This window comes from Drosophila pseudoobscura, chromosome 2 (genome assembly GCF_009870125.1).
Source record: "Drosophila pseudoobscura strain MV-25-SWS-2005 chromosome 2, UCI_Dpse_MV25, whole genome shotgun sequence".
NCBI lineage: Eukaryota > Metazoa > Arthropoda > Insecta > Diptera > Drosophilidae > Drosophila > Drosophila pseudoobscura.
The window spans coordinates 28,921,467-28,942,496 of NC_046679.1; the positions used below are offsets into that span (position 1 = coordinate 28,921,467).

General features: G+C 40.8%; 2 protein-coding genes across 4 annotated transcripts; one reads left to right on the forward strand and one right to left on the reverse strand.

The window, feature by feature from the left end:
* Positions 1-3,802: 3,802 nt before the first annotated feature.
* On the reverse strand, positions 3,803-5,009 carry LOC6897927 (proteasome subunit alpha type-6-like). Of its 2 annotated transcripts, none has more exons than XM_002137993.3 (2): positions 4,864-5,009; positions 3,803-4,798 (listed from the first exon to the last, which is right to left on the reverse strand). In XM_002137993.3, the coding sequence occupies exon 2, from the start codon at positions 4,788-4,790 to the stop codon at positions 4,044-4,046; it is 747 nt and encodes a 248-aa protein (XP_002138029.2). In that variant the 5' UTR covers positions 4,791-4,798; positions 4,864-5,009; the 3' UTR covers positions 3,803-4,043. The 2 variants fall into 2 exon arrangements, with proteins under 2 accessions (XP_002138029.2, XP_033232576.1); XM_033376685.1 differs by having other exon boundaries at positions 3,803-4,818; positions 4,864-4,993.
* Positions 5,010-17,622: 12,613 nt separating this feature from the next.
* Positions 17,623-18,348, forward strand: LOC26533304 (uncharacterized). 2 transcript variants are annotated; one of them, XR_004468444.1, is made up of 4 exons: positions 17,623-17,809; positions 17,871-17,963; positions 18,015-18,159; positions 18,218-18,348. XR_004468444.1 is itself a non-coding variant. In XM_033376715.1 (4 exons), exons 1-4 carry the CDS (start codon positions 17,716-17,718, stop codon positions 18,268-18,270), a joined length of 381 nt encoding a protein of 126 aa, XP_033232606.1. In that variant the 5' UTR covers positions 17,631-17,715; the 3' UTR covers positions 18,271-18,348. The 2 variants fall into 2 exon arrangements, 1 of the variants encoding a protein (XP_033232606.1); XM_033376715.1 differs by having other exon boundaries at positions 17,631-17,809; positions 17,871-17,959.
* The last annotated feature ends 2,682 nt before the right edge of the window (positions 18,349-21,030 follow it).

The window sequence follows — 21,030 nt, forward strand, 5'->3', positions numbered from 1 at the left end:
CAGAAATGTGGCTAAAAACCCTCCCGAACCAGGGCCAGAAAGCAGGGACACTCCTACAAAAAAAAGAAGGGAAAAATACAAAAACGTATATATTTTTGTACGTGTTAAATTACAATTTCAAGTGCTTGGAAGAAAAGTGCGTTTTTGGCACCGCCTCGACGGCTAAGGTCCCCGTCCAACGTCAGCGTTGATGTGTCGTCCACGCCCCCACGCCCCCACGACCCCCCGATGCTACCTGTGTCTGGAGTAGGACGACCAAGAGAGTACGAGTTGTAAACGTGTGCGGCTTTTCTAACAAGTAACGGAAGTGTTAAGTCAGCTGTAATTGTTTTCCTTCATATTTTTGCCACTGGCGAACCCTCCTTCAACTATGCCCACGAGGACGAGGACGACTATTTAGTTTGCCTGGGCCCTAGGGGGGGAATCAGTGGAAACCATAAATTATATTTCACATGGCAATGGTATGCGCTGCGCTGCGCTGCCGGGGTCTGGTCTGAGGGCCTGGCCTGCATGAAAAGCATACATAAACAAAATTGTTAAATAATAGCGACATTTAGCGGAAGTGTAATGCCTTCCCCCGCATACCCCCACACCCACCCACATTCCGCAAACTTCAGCACGCGGCGACAAACGATCGTTCCCCCCCATAGTTTTTTTCTGTCAAATTATAGAGGTGCCACTGCTCTGTACCCCCAATCCCCCCATTCCCCTGTGACCTGCACTTAAATGTCTTAATCGCCTCCCACAATGGGGGCAAGAGGGTTAATGATTTGTTGGCTTTGGGGTGGCAGTGGCAGTGGCGGTGGCAGCAATTTGAAGCTTTTGCTTTTCGGCATTGAAACGTGCCACTAACTGATATTGAGTATGCGCCATGTGTGGCTCCTGGAAAAAGATACAGATACAAATACAGGATTGATAAGCACGTGCATACGTGGGGCAAAAGTAATCTATAGTTTGTTCATTTATCTATATTTTTATACAACAATATTGTATGCGGCATAAGGCACGATGGGAGTATGAAATGGTATTGGTTTTGTGGCTTATCGAATGATTTATTGGGTTGTAGAGTTAATCCAGTGTGGAAGAAGGGCTATCGTTTATGGTAAACTATCGATGGAAGTTCAATTAATATCGATTGATTATCGCATAAATATTTAAGAATATTAAATTGCTCAATAAACCATAATTTGGAAGGCTATCGATTTATTATCGAAGCATTATTAATTATCGAATGGCTATTAAATTTTTAAAACATTCCGAAAATGTGGAACCATCTAATAAGCCACAATTTACCATGTTATCGATTAGTAATCGATAATATTTGTAATTATGGATTAACTATTGGACTTAAAAAGATCGAAAATGTTAAATTATCGAAAAAACTTCAGTTGAATTAAATTATCGATTAATTTTTTTGGCTTTCGATTAACGACTGGTGTCTTAAAACGGCTTGAAAAAGATAATTTTTAAAAATATCGACACTTTATTCTTTTATCGATTAATAATCGAAATTATTTCAAATGATAGATTAACTATTGGACTTTAAAAATGATCTCAAATATGAAATTATCGAAGAAGCCACAATTTACAATGTTATCGATTAGTAATCGATATTAGTTTTAATGTGAGATTAACTTTTCGACTTTTAAAATGATCGAAAATGTTAAATATACAATTAAATTATGTTATCGATTAATTATCGATAAATTGTTGGCTTTCGATTGATTATTAACGACTTAAAACTGCTTAAAAGAACTAATTTTTGCAAAAAGGGACACTTGATAATGTTATCGATTAAGAATCGATGGTTGAATAAAGGCTACAGAAAGTGTTTATGAGGAAATTTATGTTAGAATCCGTAAAGATTAGTAGATAACTTCTCATTCGGCTTTTCTTGGCCAATTTTCATACTCCAATTGTTCTACCCCCATTCCTTGCAGTTAAGAGATGAGTTTATTTAGTTAACCTTCGGACAAAACTTCCGTCGCATATGGCACAATGAACAAGTTTATATTAAAACTTGAAGCACATGTCTACCCACTCTCGGACTGTCCTTCTGGTCGGGATTCAGCATACAGCTGCGTCACCGAATGACTGGGAATTAGTTTATCCCAAACCAAAAAAAAAAAGCGAAGAAGGGAAAGAGCTCTGAGAAAAAAGGGCAAGCATATTTCGTAATGCCAAATAACCAAATCAAAACTAATCAGGCAGAAGTTACTGCCGCACGGCCAGCAGGTGGCATTCATCCGGATTGGGGACTGTGTTGGGGACTGGGTGGGGGACTGGGTGGGTTCTGGCCACAGTGAAAATGGTTTTAAATTGCTGCCTGATTGTCTTTCAAGTTGGACCCAACACTTGTTGGGCCATGCCCATTCGATTCCTTGGCAATCTTCTCGACTGTGACTCGAAATTTAATCAAGCGTTGAAATTTTTGCACGTACTCCGTATTTTCTATTTCTATCATATTCAATGGCCTCCCAACCAATGCCAATTTCAGCCACACAAAACTCTTGGTCACATGTGGCGGGTGTGTGTGTCCCAGTCGCTGCTCGGACCTGCCACGAGCTCTCTGGGGGTTGCAACAGTTGCCAAAGACTGTGACCTCCTTCCGAACATATCTTCTTTTTTTCCTTCTTGTGTGTGTCGCTTCATTAAGCTTTTTTTTTGTGGCACGAACCACAAGCTGTGACGGATTGGAAGGTGCGTGGGTGTGGCACCCTCAAATGTTTCAATAATTAACCAGATTCCAGCTTGTTTCTCATATTTTTTGGTATCTCTGGATCGGTCTAGCCATAGAGATACTAGATTTGGGGGAGGGGGGTTTTTCTTGGGCTCCTGCTGCCACATCTTGACTCCTTTTTAATATCAATTTGACACAGTTGTTGGCCTTTCACGTACTGTGCTCATTTTTCTCTTTTGGCATTTGATTGCAGGACGAGCAGACCGCAAGGGCGCACGGGGCACGGGGCACGGGGCACGGGGCATGGGGCACACTCGCACAATATGTTGCAATTTCTGTTAATTTTGTTATTGAGACACGTTCGGTCTCTGCATCTGCTGCTGCAGCATGTGCATTGGGGAGTCGAGTATCTTTTGTGGCATCCAAAAGTTCGGGTTTCATTGATTGAGATTGATGCATGGGGGAGCTGCCTGCTCGCTCAATTTGGCAAAAGAAGCCACAGCAAAAGCTTGCGGTATATGCATATAATTTTCCAAGGAAAGAAATCCCAAAGCCAGTGGGATCTATTGGCCACAACAAAGCACATGCCTCAGAGGCCACACTGAGAGCAAATTTATAGACGTTTAAGCCTTTTTATGCCAGCAAATCAACTCGATTGAGTCCTCCTCTCTCTCTCTCTCTCTCTCCAGGCAATTAATAATTCCTTTACAAATACAAGGCTTATTTGAGTGGAAATTTGTTGGAAAAGTTTGTGGTTAGACTTTAAATATAATAAACAAAAGCAATTTAAGGGGAAATAAAGCATGAGACTAAGGCAAAGGCTCATCCTTACAGGCGTCATGCAGTACGGCCCCTCGGTTGATGGCTGGGAATGGCCCCATGGAAACTGCGAACCCAAAAGATGTGATACGATTGTAATTTATATGTTTTTCGATCATTTTCGATAGGTGTTCCATGTAGAATGTTATTTTAAATGTCTATTTAGTTTACATCCGACACTCGTCATGCGGTAGAGCCCCTCGGTTGAGTGGGACTGACTTTCTAGCAAGGATATGCGCATAAAAAGCTATAAACGAACCCAAAATATGGGGAGCAACAGAATAAAATACAATTTTAAAGCCATATTTTGAGATATAGTTGATTATTCGATAGGTATTGCATGTAGATGTATATGTACTTTACATATGTCACTCGTCATGCGGTAGAGCCCCTCGGTTGAGGGCTCTCGTTTGGCCCTTCAAGCCTTATGCTGGAGTCGCGCTCTCCAGGGAGCTTTTGCTTGAGTCTACTACATGTAGAAGCTATGTCTTGTGTAGAGTAGAAGTAATGTCTAATGTAGTAATGTCTTTGGGTGCGGGGTTTCTTAAGAGCCCTGTGAAGATCTTAGCATATTACTCAGCTGCTCTGCAATCTCCATTTCGTCCAGCATCCGAAACTCTGGATGAGCCTTGCTCACAATGCCCACCTCCAAGTGCAGCGGCTCGAAGCGAATATCCAAGACAGTGCCCAGGCACTCGAGGGCTAGCTGTATGGCCTTCTCCTCGGACATATTACGGGTACCCCCCTTCAAGTGGGCCGTCAAGAACGCCTCCGCCTGGTCAGCCTGTGGACCCAGGCCACAGCCCTTGTAGCTGTTGCAGTCGGCCCCGGGATCCGTCATGTGGAGCGTGGGGCCCAGCTTTTCGTCGTACTCGATCAGAATCATGCTGCAGCCGAGCGGACGGATTTCGGGATGCTGCGAGTACACCTGATTGATGTCCGCCATGCGTTCGCACAGCGCCTTGGCTGTGACATCGTAGCCGCAGGTGTATCTGAATTTGCTGGCCTCGTTGCGGGACCGCCGCACCTGAAAGTGGGAGTCGCCGATGCGGCCTGTCATGCAGCAGCCAATCTTTGGGGTGATGCGAAACAAATGCTTCACCGACCGCGGCACGATGGTTTTGTCGGTAATCCGCTTCTGGGTGGCCAGAACTGCTGCGTTTTTGGTCTTCAGCGCCACTGTGGTGTTCTCCAAGGCTGCCGCTTTCCTGGCATAGTCGATCTGATGTAAATCCCCCGATGGCGAGAAGATGGTGATCTGCTGATCAAGGCCTGCCGTTAAACGCGACATTTCTGAAGCTGCAAACAGGAGAATATTTCTAAAAATATTGTGAAATATTGGATGAAAATTCATTTAATCTTACTTCTGCTGATGATATGCAGGTTCTTTTCGTCAATTCGGAAGTATTTTCCACACTTTTGGAAGGAAAATGGCAATAATGTCAAGACCTGGGTGGAATATATCTCATTAATACTTTCTCTATGACAACATATTCAAGGAAAACCATGTTTTTTTAAATAATATGTGCCAAATATTCAATATACAACGATATTGATAGTTATTTTGTCTTTGGCTGCACCCAAACTGCACTTGAACACTCTCCATCTCGCTCCCACAGCCACGCACACTTTCGCTTTCATTTTAAGCAAGAGAGGGAGACGACGAGAGACAGATTCGATCACCTCATTGGCAGTAGAAAAGGGAGAGCCGAACTTTCGGTTTCATTTTGCAGTAGCAGAGCAATAAGAACACGAGAGCAGTATCGAATGTCAAATATGACAGCAATTTGCTGGGAGAAGCAGCAAGAGAACATGGAATGAGCGGGTCACTAGGCCGCTGCAACCCACTCCCTCCCCCTCAATAGAAAACTCCCACAGCCACACACACTTTCATTTTAAGCAAGAGAGGAAGAAGAAGATTCGATCTCGACTCGTGCAGTATGAACGGGAGAGGGAGACGAGGAACCGAAACTGTCGCTTTCATTTCGCAGTAGCAGAGCCATAAGAACACGAGAGCAGCGAGCAGCAGCAAGAGAGCATTTAATAAGCGAACCACTAGACCACCCACTAACTCCCCCTCACTCTCTCACATCAGCAGGTGACCACAGCCACACACACTTTCGATCTGCCTTTGCATTAGTAGAGGGAAAGAGGAAGAGCAAAGCGAGCAATTCCAATGAGAGAACAATTAGGAATAGATGCAGGTGAGAGAGCGTGGGAATGAGAAACGAGAGCATGGAACGAACGTCTGCTAAGCCGGTCACGCATCTGCATCGGCGTCGCAGTTTTTTCCCCGCCCCCGACCACTTCAGAGGTCAGCTCCGCGTTTCGGTCCGTGAAAAACGGGTTAATTCAGTAAATCAAATGGAAAGAAGAATGGAAAGTGTCGCGTATTTGTGCAGTGAAGTGTGGGGTTGTGGTAAAATGATTAAACATTGAAAATGGCCAAAATTAGTGTTTCAGTGCAAGAAAATCAGCAGTCCCCGAGCAAAAATGGCGTACAAAAGGCATGGCGAAAAGAAAAAGGCGTGGCGAGGCGAGGCGATCGGCGAAGGAAAAAGGCGGCAATATATGCAAGAGATGTGCAGAAAGTGAAGTTAAGTGTTGTGGTGAACTGATTAAAAACTAATTAAAGATTGAAAATGACAAGAAAAGTGTTTTAGTGTAAGAAAAAGAGCGAGGCGATCCACCAGGCAAAATGGCATACAAAAGGCGAGGCGAAAAAGGCAAGGCGAACGGCAGGCGAAAAGGGCTGCAAAAGGTGAGCGAAAAAGGCGCAAAAGGCATGGCGTGCGAGGCGATGGAAAAGGCGGCAATATGAACAAAAAGTGAAGTGAAGTGTTGTGGTAAACTGATTAAACATTGAAAATGGCAAAAAAAAAGTGCGTAGGCGGTCTACAAACAAAAATGGCATACAAAAGGCAAGGCGAAAAAGGTGAGCGGAAAAGGCGTCAAAAGGCGTGGCGAGGTGATATAAGCAGAGAAGTGCAAAAAGTGAAGTTATACATAAAACGAGGGGGAACGTTGTGAGTTGCTGCGGACACCGCAACTCTACAGTTATACCCGATACTAAGTCAGTATGGCTCTCCTCCGGCAGATGGCGCTCATATTAAGCGACACGACAAAGAGTGTGTGCGAGAGAGACAAAAAAACAGTCTGAGCGTGACGTCGGGCGCTGCATAGCCAGTGAAAATTGGTTTGTTCCTTTTGGCTATAAAAATGACCTGATCTGATCCAAATTCAGCGACCGGATAGATATGGTCATTCTCTATGATTCTGCGTTTTTAGTTTTCTCAAATCTGCAATATTGTGGATGGCACAGATTTTCGTCCTTTGTGGGGGCGGATGGGGGTGGGGCGAAATTCTGAGATATACGTTTTATAGTGACATCTTAAAGGAGTGTGTGTACCAAATTTGGTTACTCTAGCCTTAATAGTCTCTGAGATTTGTGGTTGCCCCAGATTTTCGTCCTTTGCGGGGGCGGAAGGGGGTGTGGAGAAATTTGGACACGAAACGGTCAAGGTCCGATATCACAGGAGTGTGGATACCAAATTTGGTTGCTCTAGCTCTTATGGGTTCTGAGATCCTTGAACTCATATTTTGGAATTGGCAAAACCGACCATGAAACCTGTGTGTTAGAGTGAGACAGAGCGAGAAAGAGTGAAATTGTTTTCGTGATTCTGGCTATAATAATTATACGATCTGGTTCAGATTTTGCACTCTGTAAGATATATTCATCTTCTACGATTCTGCGTTTTTAGTTTTCTCGTATCGTCAAAATTGTGGATGCCACAGATTTTCGCCCTTTGTGGGGGCGGAAGTGGGCGGGGCAAAGTCTTGAAATATTTTGGGAGCAGTGACATATCACAGAAGTCTGGATCCAAAACATTGTTGCTCTAGCTCTTATAGTCTTTGAGCATTAGGCGCTGAAGGGGACGGACAGACGGACGGACGGACAGACGGACAGACGGACAGACAGACATGGCTCAATCGACTCGGCTATTGATGCTGATCAAGAATATATATACTTTATGGGGTCGGAAACGATTCCTTCTGGACGTTACACACATCTACTTTCACCACAAATCTAATATACCCCAATACTCATTTTGAGTATCGGGTATAAAAACATATTATTTGATGCGGTAATTATTTTTTTATACCCGATACTCAAAATGAGTATTGGGGTATATTAGATTTGTGGTAACAGTGGATGTGTGTAACGTCCAGAAGGAATCGTTTCCGACCCTATAAAGTATATATATTCTTGATCAGCATCAATAGCCGAGTCGATTGAGCCCTGTCTGTCTGTCCGTCCGTCCGTCTGTCCGTCTGTGCGTCCCCTTCAGCGCCTAGTGCTCAGAGACTATAAGAGCTAGAGCAACGATGTTTTGGATCCAGACTTCTGTGATATGTCACTGCCACAAAGGACGAAAATCTGTGGCATCCACATTTTTAAAGATACGATAAAACCAAAAACGCAGAATCGTAGAGAATGACCATATCTTTTAGACTGCAGAATCTGAATTGGATCGTATTATTATTATAGCCAGCATCAAGAAAACAATTTCATTTTTTCTCGCCCTGTCTCTCTCTAACACACACGTAGCATAGGCGGCTTTGCTTAGAGTAAAACATTAAGCCTAGATCTCAGAGACTATAAAAGCTAGAGCAACCAAATTTGGTATCCACACTCCTAATATATCGCACCGAGACGAGTTTGTTTCAAAATTTCGCCACACCCCCTTCCGCCCCCGCAAAGGATGCAAATCTGGGGATATTCACAAATCTCAGAGACTATAGAGAGAGTAACCAAATTTAGTATCCGCACTCCTGTTAGATCTCACTATAATACGTATATCTCAAAATTTCAAATTTCAAATTTCAAAATTTCAATCTCAGCATGGATTTATAAGGCGGCGATCAACCCACGAACTTGTTAGAGTTTACCTCTTTCATTATTAAAGGCTTTCAAGGTAACTTACAGACGGATGTTATTTACACCGACTTTAGTAAAGCATTCGACTCTGTAAACCATTCCCTTTTAGCACATAAACTTGACCTTTTAGGGTTTCCGCCCAACCTCCTGAGATGGATTTCTAGCTATCTTTGTTCTAGGTCTCAAAGAGTCCTCTTCAAAAACTCCCTCTCTTTACCAGTAAAGGTTTCTTCGGGAGTACCACAGGGCAGCCATCTAGGCCCCTTACTCTTCACACTCTTTATTAATGACTTGCCTTCAGTATTAACATACTCTCGAGTACTTATGTATGCGGATGATGTTAAACTCTGTGTCCAGTACAAGGACATTTCATTTCATTCTCGCTTGCAATCCGATCTCAATAGCTTTCAGTCATGGTGTTGTGCAAAATTGTTACACCTTAATGCCTCGAAATGCAAAGTTATGACATTTCATCGTTCTAACCCTTTGTTGGCTCCCTACACCCTATTTGGGGGTTCTCTTGAGAGAATTACCCTGGTGGATGATCTGGGTGTTATGTTAGATCCCAAGTTACAGTTTTCCGAACACATTTCTACCATGGTAAATAAGGCCATGGGCGTGCTTGGGTTTATAAAGAGGTGGTCAAAGGAATTTGACGACCCCTATATAACAAGGACTCTCTATACCTCGCTTGTTCGTCCGATCTTAGAATACAGCTCCTGTGTATGGTGCAGTACAAAGTACACCAGGACCGTATAGAATCAGTACAGAAAAACTTTTTACTCTTTGCTCTGCGGGGCCTTAACTGGGATGCGGGTGTAAGACTCCCATCTTACTCTAGTAGACTATTATTAGTAAACCTCCCATCCTTAGTTAACCGTAGAAAAATGCTTGGTGTGATATTTATGCACAACTTGATCAGGGGTGACATAGACAGCCCTGATCTGTTGAGCCGCATAAACTTCACGATTCCTATTAGACTGACTAGAAACTTTATACCGTTGTTCCTTCCACTTTGTAGATCGAATTATTCCTTGCATGAACCGTTTAGGGTCTTATGCTCGGATTATAATTCCCTCTACCATATTATATCCTCCACTAATTCTCTTCCTCTTATTAAATTACTAATCCTTACACACCTTTCTAGTAATTAGTAAATGTAGTGGTATTTGTATTTTGTATTTTATTGCATGCTTAATTTCTTAATAAGTTTAGTGCTAATTTTCCTCGAATGTTAGTCTAATATCTATCTTTCTTGCATGCTCGCGTTTGGTTCGGCTACGCACCGCGCGTCATGCGGCAGTGCCCCTCGGTCGGTTGGGCGGGAGGTGGGCTGCGTTTTGCCTGGGATCCGCGCGTAACAGCCTTCTGCTGATGTCACACGGGCCACTTGACGGTGCAGTAATTGCATCGCCTCTTGATAGATGCAGTCATTGCATGTCAACGTCCATAATAAATTTCGCCTCACCCCCTTCCCCCTCACCAGAAAGGACGAAAATTTTTTGCATCCACAATATTGCAGATTTGAGAAAACTAAAATCGCAGAATCATAGATAATGACCATGTCGATTAGATTGCTGAATCTGGATCAGATCAGAGCATTTTTATAGCCACAAGAACAAATCAATTTGCAGTGGCTACGCAGCGCCCGACGTCACGCTCAGACTGATTTTCTGTCTCTCTCGCACGCACTCTTTGTCGTGTCGTTTAATATTAGCGGCGTCTGCCGGAGGAGAGCCATACTGACTTAGTATCGGGTATAACTGTAGAGTTGCGGTGTCCGGAGCAACTCACAGCGTTCCCCCTCGTTTGTCGGGTCTTTTTTAAAAGGAACAACAAATGCCGAGAAAGAATAGCGGTACAAGAATATGGACAGATGGAAATGGAAGAGGAATAAATGAATGGTGAGTGAAATTTATAATTGTAATTGTAGAACTTAGAAGATAACCGACTTTAGGTATTATTTACGATTCCACGTCAAAGTAAAGTTTTTCTATCTTCGTGCTTTCCTTCTCTCCTTTTCAACTCTTGGCCTTCCACAGCTTGCAGCGCAGCGCAGTTCCCGTCGGCAAAAATATACGCTGATCTGCTATCATTCCCTCTCGCTCTGCCTACTTGAAGATAACCCTCTCTCTGCCCGCTAAGCTTTGGGTTCTGCCCACTCTTCGATGGCTTAGCTTACGGTTCTGCCCACTCTTCGGAAGCAGAGCTTAAATTTCTGCCCACTCTTCGGAAGCATAGCTTAGGGTTCTGCTCACACTTCGGAAGCTCTGCTTCCAGTTCTGCCCACTCTTCGGGTATTCTGTCTCTCCCACTCTGCATTGCTGTAGGAGCTTCGGGTCGGTCGCGGGGCGCTTGCGATGTTGTGTTTTTGGTGCTTCTTAGTTTTCGCCTACATGGGAAGGCAATAAGGAATCGGATAAAAAGAATATAAAACTATATTTTATACATGGAAGATATATCCCTATCGAAAGCAGTCCCGAAGATGTACATATTTGTACGCCATCAGAGCAAAAAATGTATCTGGCAGTCAATAAGTCCATTCTGATTGACAATTAAAATAGTTAAACTGCCATAACAAATTCCATGTTGATGTAACACATTTCAAACAAACAATAGGGGCCATTGCCATGGTATGGTATTTCTTTTTTTTGTTGCATCGAATTGTGCAGTCGGCCGGGTCAATAAATATGCAATTAATGTGCAAAAATCAACATAATCAAATTACGACAGCCGGTTCGATTGACTAAATTGAATTTATAATGATGGAGCAGCGGCGCGGCAACAGAACGGCAACGAGAAACCATTCGCAAATGCCGCACATTCGATGCTGCCGGGGATAATCAGTTTAGTATTTTGTAATGCCTGGAAAGTACGGGTCTCGTGTGTGTGTGTGTGTGTGTGTGTGTATCTCTGTGGCTGCCATGCAAATTATTCGCTAAACCATCGATGCAACCGCAAAAAATAGAAACACGCACACACAAAACAAATAGAAACAACATTTTATGTTGCATTAACGCTTTAATCTGTACCGCTTTATACTTGCATTTGAAATTAAATTAAAGGCATTTTCATTTGCTGAAAACAAAAAAAAACAAAAAAACACATAAAAAAAACGGTATTTGCATTTGCAATATTTGTATAATGCTCCACCTTCTGGCCTTTATTTATTGGCGTTAACTTGTGCAAAATGTTAACATTTAATCAAATCAAAACAAGCTAACAAAACCCCCCTCCACCACCCCCCAGCCATACAAAAAGCACGGCAATAAATATTTGATTGGTTTTCATGGGGCGATTTAAAGCAAATATGTATTCCGGAAAAAATAGATAAAAACCCATATGCATATAATTAGTTGCTAAAATTTGATTTGTACAGAGAGAAAACATTTTATAAGGAAATTGAAAACGAAATTAAATTTAAATGGAAATGGTACAAAATTTGACTAAATGAAAAAGTCTGGCCGAAAGAGAAAAATGTGGCCAAATGAAATGTGAGAGATTTATGAAATTATAGACATACCGCTTTTATCTGTACAAAAGTACAAAAATACCATTTAAAATTCCATTTTAAATATCATTTCAATTAAGGGAAAGAAAAAAAGAAAGAAATTTTCTAAAATTTCGACAAAGATAATTTTGTTGGTAGCAAATCGAAAGAGAGGACAAAATTGGTTAACTAGAAATTCCGTAGCTGTCTCAAAAAAGCCACAGGATACACAAGAACCGTAAAGGTAAACGGTAAAATGCCAATGGAAACGACTACGAAGTAAATCAAATTAAATTTCGGAATGTTTTCTGAAGGTATTTCCAAGAGGAGGCTATGACACAAAACTCGATGGCTAGACCCACATTCCTGTGGCTTTATGGCCTATTACCCAGTGTGCCAGTGTCCTGTACTGTCCTTCAAATTAATAAAATGCATGGGTGGAGGGGGGGTGTGGCCGGGGGGCGTCCAAGGCTGTTCTGTTGATTAGTGGCAGAGATTTTCCATGCCACATTCCATGGGTGCAAATTGATTCAATTATTGGCATTTAATTAAATGCAAATACGAGGCTAACAAAAGCTACTAGCTATTCCATCGCTCTATACCCTCTCTTTGGGCAGCTTTTTGTGACAGTTTTCTACCTTTTGTGGAGGGAAGGGGCTCCCCTCTCCCGTCTCTCTTTCTCTGATTCGTGGCTCTCCCTCTCTCCCCCTTTGGTCGGCGGTCCACCTTTTTAAGAACTTCATTAAAATGCCAGCAGCCGCCGCCAAGAGAGGCAGACCCCGACCCCGACCCCGACCCCGACCCCGATCCCTACCTCGAGAGCCCCGTAACCGAAACCGAAAATATTTTCTACATTTCATTTTGTCAAATTTAAATGCCCCTTGACACAAAAGCCCCCCTTTCTGCCTCCCTCCCTCCCACCGAACTAATCTCAGATACAGATACACAATCCCTATGCTCCCCTGAAGGATCCACTCCATTGCCATGTAATTGTTGTCCGTCGTGTGAAGGAGCAGGCCCCTGCAGTTATTTGCATTCAAATCGCAATTTTTGTCTCATTAGAAAGTATGCGGGGTACCATGGACGGGGCAGGGAGGGGGGGAAATTGGGGGAAGACATTGTCGTTACATTCTTGGCCCTCGAAGCAGCCAGCACCAGTCGGACGGACGCTTAAGTGTCCCAAAGTTGGGGGCGGTCCGGCAGGCCACAGAGCTAACTGAATGCCAACAAGTCGGAAGAGACACAGAGGGTGGGGGGGGACTCCCACTCTATACAGTGGTGGGGGGTTGGGAGCGACTACGGAGACACACAGTGGGGACATTCAGTCGTTATCGCCTCGGGGCTTTAGTTTAATTTCACTTCAATTTTCATTGTACAATTTTCGCATTTTTCGATACGTTTCCATGGGGTATGGGGTGTTTGGGGGGGTTGGGGGGCTGTCTGTCTGTCTGTCTGTCTGTCTGTCAGGGCTAAGGGTTGCTGCTGTCTGGCTGACTGGCTTACTGGCTGCTTTTGCAATTTGATATTGCCTTTTAAGTAAACGTAAATCAATATCCAAATGCCTTTCGGATTTAAGTTTGCAGTCGCCAAAAAAAAAACGAGGGGAAACGTTGTGAGTTGCTGCGGACACCGCAACTCTACGGTTATACCCGATACTAAGTCAGTATGGCTCTCCTCCGGCAGACGCCGCTAATATTTAACGACACGACAAAGAGTGCGTGCGAGAGAGACAGAAAATCAGTCTGAGCGTGACGTCGGGCGCTGCGTAGCCACTGCAAATTGATTTGTTCCTTTTGGCTATAAAAATGATCTGATCTGATCCAGATTCAGCAATCTAATCGATATGGTCATTATCTATGATTCTGCGTTTTTAGTTATCTCAAATCTGCAATATTGTGGATGCAACAGATTTTCGTCCTTTGTGGGGGCGGATGGGGGTGGGGCGAAATTCTGAGATATACGTTTTATAGTGACATCTTAAAGGAGTGTGTGTACCAAATTTGGTTACTCTAGCCTTAATAGTCTCTGAGATTTGTGGTTGCCTCAGATTTTCGTCCTTTGCGGGGGCGGAAGGGGGTGTGGCGAAATTTGGACAGGAAATGGTCAAGGTCCGATATCACAGGAGTGTGGATACCAAATTTGGTTGCTCTGGCTTTTATAGGTTCTGAGATCCTTGAACTCATATTTTGCAATTGGCAAAACCGACCATGAAACCTGTGTGTTAGAGTGAGACAGAGCGAGAAAGAGTGAAATTGTTTTCGTGATTCTGGCTGTAATAATTATACGATCTGGTTCAGATTTTGCACTCTAGAAGATATAGTCATCTTCTACGATTCTGCGTTTTCAGTTTTCTCGTATCGTCGAAATTGTGGATGCCACAGATTTTCGCCCTTTGTGGGGGCGGAAGTGGGCGGGGCAAAGTTTTAAATATTTTTGGAGCAGTGACATATCACAGAAGTCTGGATCCAAAACATCGTTGCTCTATCTCTTATAGTCTTTGCGCATTAGGCGCTGAAGGGGACGGACAGACGGACAGACGGACAGACGGACGGACGGACAGACGGACAGACGGACATGGCTCAATCGACTCGGCTATTGATGCTGATCAAGAATATATATACTTTATGGGGTCGGAAACGATTCCTTCTGGACGTTACACACATCCACTTTTACCACAAATCTAATATACCCCAATACTCATTTTGAGTATCGGGTATAAAAATGAATGGAAATAACATGGAACAAAACTTTCATTTATAGAAAACCGGGCCTTGGGAATGCTCTATTTTACTAGAAATGATTTATGATATATAGGAGACTGTAGATGATATATTCTTTGATTTGGATTCCTCATAAAGGGATCTAGAATTGCTTTAAGCAGTTATTTGATTCCCCTAGCCTTTCCTTTGAAGATTTGTTCGTTTATTTTAGTTTCAAATTATGGTTTTTGGTGGAAAATTCTAAAAAATTAAACTAAAAATATATAAAAAACCCTAGTAATGCCTAAAAATAGCCACACCCATATTTTAATAAAATATGCGATTTCTAAATACGAAAATAGTGAAATTAAATAAAATTCACTTTGATTTAAACAAAAGTAACAGCAAACAATAAATTGTTTTAATTTTTTATAATCAAATACAAAGGCTTTGCTAACAAAAAAAAAAGAACATTTTAAAGAAAAATATATTAAAAATATTTCTAAGGTGTCCCAATATTTAAAATACAAAGAAAAATATTTTAAAATACATATAATGTATTACACTTTTCGGAATTTTATTTTAACGAAATATAAAATATTTATTCTACATAAAAATGTTCTACATCAAATTTATACATATATCAAATTTATTGGTATTGGTATTACAGATACTTACAAATACTTATTATACATATATTTTTGTATAGTATTATTTATTTTTTTATATTATTATATATTTATATTATTATATATTTGTATATATTATATTTATATTATTATTTTTTATTGAAATACTATAAAAATATATATTTAATTAAAAAATGATATATATTTAAATCGCTTATTTTCATATCAATAGAAAAACTTTTGCAAATCTATTATAAATTATTTAATCTAAAAACAATTTCCCTGAATGAAAATTCGTCTCTTAGGGAGTTATAAAGTCACCGCGTTTTTTTCCAGTGCATTCTATAAAGAGCTACCCTCTCTCTCTCTCTTTCTCTCTCTCACTCTCTCTGGAAGCTTCATCAAGCAAATTTCTGCAATGATGATGAATGAAACAAGAATATTATTCCCCCATCTATTTTTTGTTTTTCTCCTCTCGGTTTTTAATTTTCCAAAGTGAAAAGCAAATTTTGTCACAAAATTTGTCTCCTTTTTCTTTCTTTTTCTGTTATTGGTTTTGAGAGTCGCGATTTGATGGAGACGAAGCCTGGGGTTCAGGCTTTAGGGGTGCCATGGAATGGGGGGGGGGGAGGGTTAATGTTAATGCTAATAAATTATACGACAGCCTTGGAAAATTCGAAAAATCCCAGCAACCGACAAACGACGACAACGACAGATCCTCAAACGAAAATTTAATTGAAAAACTGTTTTCCTTTTTCTTTTTTTTTTTTTTTAGCGCGTTTTGCATATAAATCAGCGAGAAATGAAGGGGGCCCCACACCCACACCCACACCCACACCCACCCCCAACCCCCACCATGTGTCCATCGTTAGGCGGGGCACCCATGTTCGCGTTTCCTCTCCTTCCTCTCCCTCTCCCTCTCTTTCTCTCTGCATTTGGGCAAACAAATGCGACGCGACTCGCACAGGTCACTGGATATTCAGAGCAAACTCTTGCCACACATGCTACACACATGTGTGTGGGCGTATGCCACGCCTAGTTCATGTAAGAGCTTCGCTTCCCGTAGAGCTCTTTCAATTAGCAATTTGTCAGCTGACATTCAACGGCATCCCAGAAGCGGCACATTCAAATTATTCTCTAAAAATATCCCCCATATATCGTATGTACCGTACCCTTCATTCCCATACAAACAAATCTGTTGTAATTCAATTAAAAAACTAGAAAATAAAATACAACAACAACAAAAAATATGTATATATTTGTATAAATATTTCCATAAACAAAATGTCGCTGCCGCTGCCGCCGAAAACTGGAATTCATTTAAATTTCGTGTTCATTTCCCACTTTTTCCACCCCTCCCTCCCTCTGCCATCTTCCCAGCCGAGTTATAGCTTGATGGATGCCTCACTGCTGGTTGCATCAACAGCTCAAATATGCAACGAGATTTAATTAAAAATTCGGCAGATTTTTATTTTTTTTTTTAATTTAGTTGAGGAGATGTTGACAAAATTTTCGACCAATTTTGAAGGGATTTGTTCGGGGTGCTTTTCATGGATTGGTGGATATTAGAAGACGTGAAATCCACAGAGGAATGGTAAGCTTTGAAAGCATCGATACTCGGTTTTCAATGCCTTTTTGTCGTAGGATATTTATTGAATTTCCCACCTAAAGATCTTTGAAACTTTTTTAAAATACATTTTCTTCAATGAATCGAATCTTCAAACAATCTTCAAAGCAAAACATAAAATACATATTTAAAAAATATTAAAAATTGAATTTATAGAACAAATATAAGAAATAATACAAATAAAATATAATCAATGATATAAACAATATTATAAATAATATAAAAATATTAAAAATAATACATAAAAAAAATAAAACATGAGCCCCCTCCAGGATACCGCCTAAACCTAACGTAACCTAAGTAAAATACATAAATGATTAAAAAATAAAATCAACTTAAAATAAAATTTACTGAATCGCCAAAACTCACACACACAATGCCTGGCAGCGGTCATCTCACGTTTTTCGGGTTACAAATTCACTTTTTACTTACGGCCACCAACCATTTTCCATTTTCCTGCAGACCCAAAAAAAGGCGGCTAATTAAAACCCATTGACCGTGATGATGTACACCCTCGCCCCCCCCCCGTGACGACTAAGGGCAATGGAGCCATGGGAGTGAGAGATGGGAAGCTAAGTGAGAGCGGATAAGGCAGAGGCAGAGGGTTAGAGCTAGTAGCCTCTGTGACTTAATCTAATAAAACATCTCTACAAACAGGGCTCAAATGTTTGGGCCTCCTAAATGACATATTTGATGTACATATTCAATACTTTCGTTCTTTGTATCGAGTGGCATATTCCGGTGACATTTCGTTCTCTTTTCTTTCATTGTCAGATTGAAAATTTCTTGATTGAATAATTGTATTAAATTTAGTTTGACTCGTGAAATCAAAATGTGTTACGAAAGCAAAGAAAAAAATGCATATTTCGTCGCATATTTTGCGCTAACCTATTCGTTTGTGGACATGATTTTTCAATTCATAAAACGTAAGCAAATAATCTTTATATGTGAACGATGCATAGTGTAATTCCCCGTGCAATTCCCTAGAATCTGAACAGTGGTTTTTGGTGATTTACATTGTGACCAGTTGTGTGGTTATCCTAGCCGCCATTGTTCTGATCGTAGGAATTCATTATGCAAGTACATGCCTCCACTCCCCCCCCGCCCCTATTATTCCTATTTCGTAAACAGGAAAAGAAGTTTCTTGTGATGGTATGGATCGTGGTAGCGATCGTGTGCGGAGTCATTTTTATCGCTGCATACATCATACTTCTAACGAAACTTTCTGAAACGGCTGACATTGTTAAGACCTCAGTGCAAATTTCCTTCCGCCTCGGTAAGCCTACCGTCAATTTCATTTGCAGGTCCCTAAGGAATACCTCTTTCACTTACAGTGCTTTTTTCACTTTGGCTTTGGATATCAATTGTATACTATCGGACGCTCTGACGATACCGATTATGATTAGGAATGAAATTTTTGTGAATTTTTGTATTTAATAAATTATGAAGTGCTCTTTCGTCTGAATTTGTTCATTGCTTTTCCTTGCTGCCAACCAAAGAGCCATTGAAATTATACAAAAGTATATCCCACCTAGCGGCAAAATGCCGTAATAGCAGCTAAAAGTGAGTCAGTGGGAGTCAGTTAGCAAGTAGCTAATTGGCCTCAAAATGTGCATAAAAATCAAGTCAAACGCGTGGAAAGGCATTCCCAGTGAATGCATTTGTGTACAAGACAAATATTGAATATTCCGCTCAACCGAAAGTGCTGATCCCATGGCAATGGGCTCAAACTGAAACACCAGTCAGATATATGAAATATAATTTAAAATTCACAACAAGCAGAAAGAAAATTGGGCGACTCTTCCGTGTGGCATGTTGTCCGTTTGGTGGCGGTTGGCGGGTGGCGATGGCGATGAGGACGTTCAAGGCATTGATTTGGAAGCCTACGCACCCCCGCAAAAATCCCTTCAAAATGTGGTCTCAAATTTTGTCAGCATCTCCATACGCTGCCGCGTAGGAAGCTTCAACTAAATTACTTGCAACTTGATGGATAGTTTGGGGCAGGTGCTGCGGCAGTCGTACCTCGTTCGGTGTGGGGGAAAAGGAGTACTCATGCGAGGCGCAGGATGGAAGGACGAACGGAAGTAGCAAATAAAATTCAAATTTGTGCCAAAGAATTCCCCCGCGAGCTCTGTCTCTGTCTCTGTCTACCTCCTTCTCTATCTGTCTCTTTCTAGCTTTAGCCCTGGTCTACCCACACTTTCCCCCACTCTCTGGGCTGTTTCTGTTTCCCTGAAGTTGATTTCAAATCGCTAATGTGCTTCATATGTGTGAGTCCTTTCACGTGTGCGCGAGTGTGTGTGGAAAAGCGCTTTATGGGACTTCAACACCAGCACGTCCCCCAGCACCCTAGTGTATTTGGCGGTAATAAATTTCACGTACTCCCTCCCACCCTACCTCCCCTCTCGTGTGTGTGTTCTGTGCTCTATTTTCGCCTTTCATTTTGCATTTATTACCACTGCCATTGTGTTCTGTCACTCCTCTCTATCTCTCTGTTCCCCACCACCCACCCCAACCACCCTCTCTGCACCCCTCTGCTGGGCTACCTTTTGTTGGTAGCTGCAATATTATTATGGTAATTATCTTTTTGATATTTCAATTGAAATAACAATGCAGATGCATCTAGCGAGAGACAGAGAGTCAGAGAGGGATACGTATTCTGTGGTTTCCATTTGATGAAGGCATTAAGTGGCTGCCAAAAAGGGGAAAATCAAGAGGCAAATCAAGTGAGTATATAACCGCAAAATGCCAAGAATTAATGTCAAAAACATGACAGATGGCAAGGGGATTATAGATACATTTGTATCTAGGGTTTTTCCAAGGGAATTATTAGATATTTCTAGATGGAACGACGACTAGAAGTAGGAGTATAAATAGTACAGAAAAATTAGTACACCCACACAAAAATTACCTAAAAATGTATACCAATAGATTTGCTATCAGATTGTGGAAATTGCTTAAAACTTTATTTAAATAATATTTTTTTTTTCGTTTAATATTAATAATAACAATATACGATAACATTATGTACTGTAATTATTGAATCTACAAATATTTATATAAATCAATTTTATATTTATATGTAATTTAAAAAAATAAAAAAAATATATAAAGTAAATGTATTTTATTTTTATATTAAGTATTTCGATATTTATTTTAAAGTATTTTAGGTGTTTTTTTTAAATAAAAAAAAACTGATATTTTTTTAAATTTTTTGTTCAGAGGCTGGCCAGAATAGACCCAGTCGAACTGCCCAGCAGGATAATCTAAGAGGACCTCTACCCTAGAAACCTGGACAGGTAATTGAACCAAATTAAGCAAAATATCCCCCTCATAATTCTTAGACCTTGATGACACGCATTTTTTATATATTTATATATTTTTTTTAAATCATATTTTTCTTTGTGATTGTTCCATAAGTTGCTCTAACAGTAAGAGCAAACAACATAATTGTATTATTATTCTGTAATCAAATACAAACTTTTAAATACTAAAAAAAAAAAAATAACATTGTGTCTGTGATAATATTTTATATTCAAATACAAATAACATAAAATGAATACAAAACGGACGGACGGACAGACAGACATGGCTCAATCGACTCGGCTATTGATGCTGATCAAGAATATATATACTTTATGGGGTCGGAAACGATTCCTTCTGGACGTTACACACATCCACTTTTACCACAAATCTAATATACCCCAGTACTCATTTTGAGTATCGGGTATAAAAATCAGAGGTTGTGTTTCTTTTTTCACATAACTTTATTATCTTGAATCTGGGTGTATTGATTGATTTGCCATTCTATAAAGCTGATTAATGCAGCTATAAATCGGAGCCAAACAGTTTGTAGCCTGGAAAATATTAGGCGTTAAAAATTTAAAGTTAATAATTTTTTGCGGAATTTATTTTTAAAATTTTGATTTTTAAAAGTTAAAAAAATTAATTAAAAGACCCAGGTCTTTTTTTTCTTCCTTGATAGGTATATTGATTTGCCGTGGTTTAAGGTAATTTTTGTAGAAACCTATGGGTAATCTATCTAAGGAGAAGCAAGGAAGATCTCAGTCGTCTCGTGCTGATTGATGATTATGGGGGATCACGGGCATAGATATCACGACTACTCGAACGAAGACAAAAGGATAAG

What these genes read in the sequence shown, in the direction of transcription:
- LOC26533304 (XM_033376715.1), top strand. Translation starts at nt 17,716, where the DNA reads ATGTGTTACGAAAGCAAAGAAAAAAATGCATATTTCGTCGCATATTTT. An exon ending in GATTTTTCAATTCATAAAAC is followed by an intron (nt 17,810 to 17,870) that starts GTAAGCAAATAA and finishes GCAATTCCCTAG; the next exon opens with AATCTGAACAGTGGTTTTTG. An exon ending in TGATCGTAGGAATTCATTAT is followed by an intron (nt 17,960 to 18,014) that starts GCAAGTACATGC and finishes TTTCGTAAACAG; the next exon opens with GAAAAGAAGTTTCTTGTGAT.
- LOC6897927 (XM_002137993.3), bottom strand. Translation starts at nt 4,790, where the DNA reads ATGTCGCGTTTAACGGCAGGCCTTGATCAGCAGATCACCATCTTCTCG.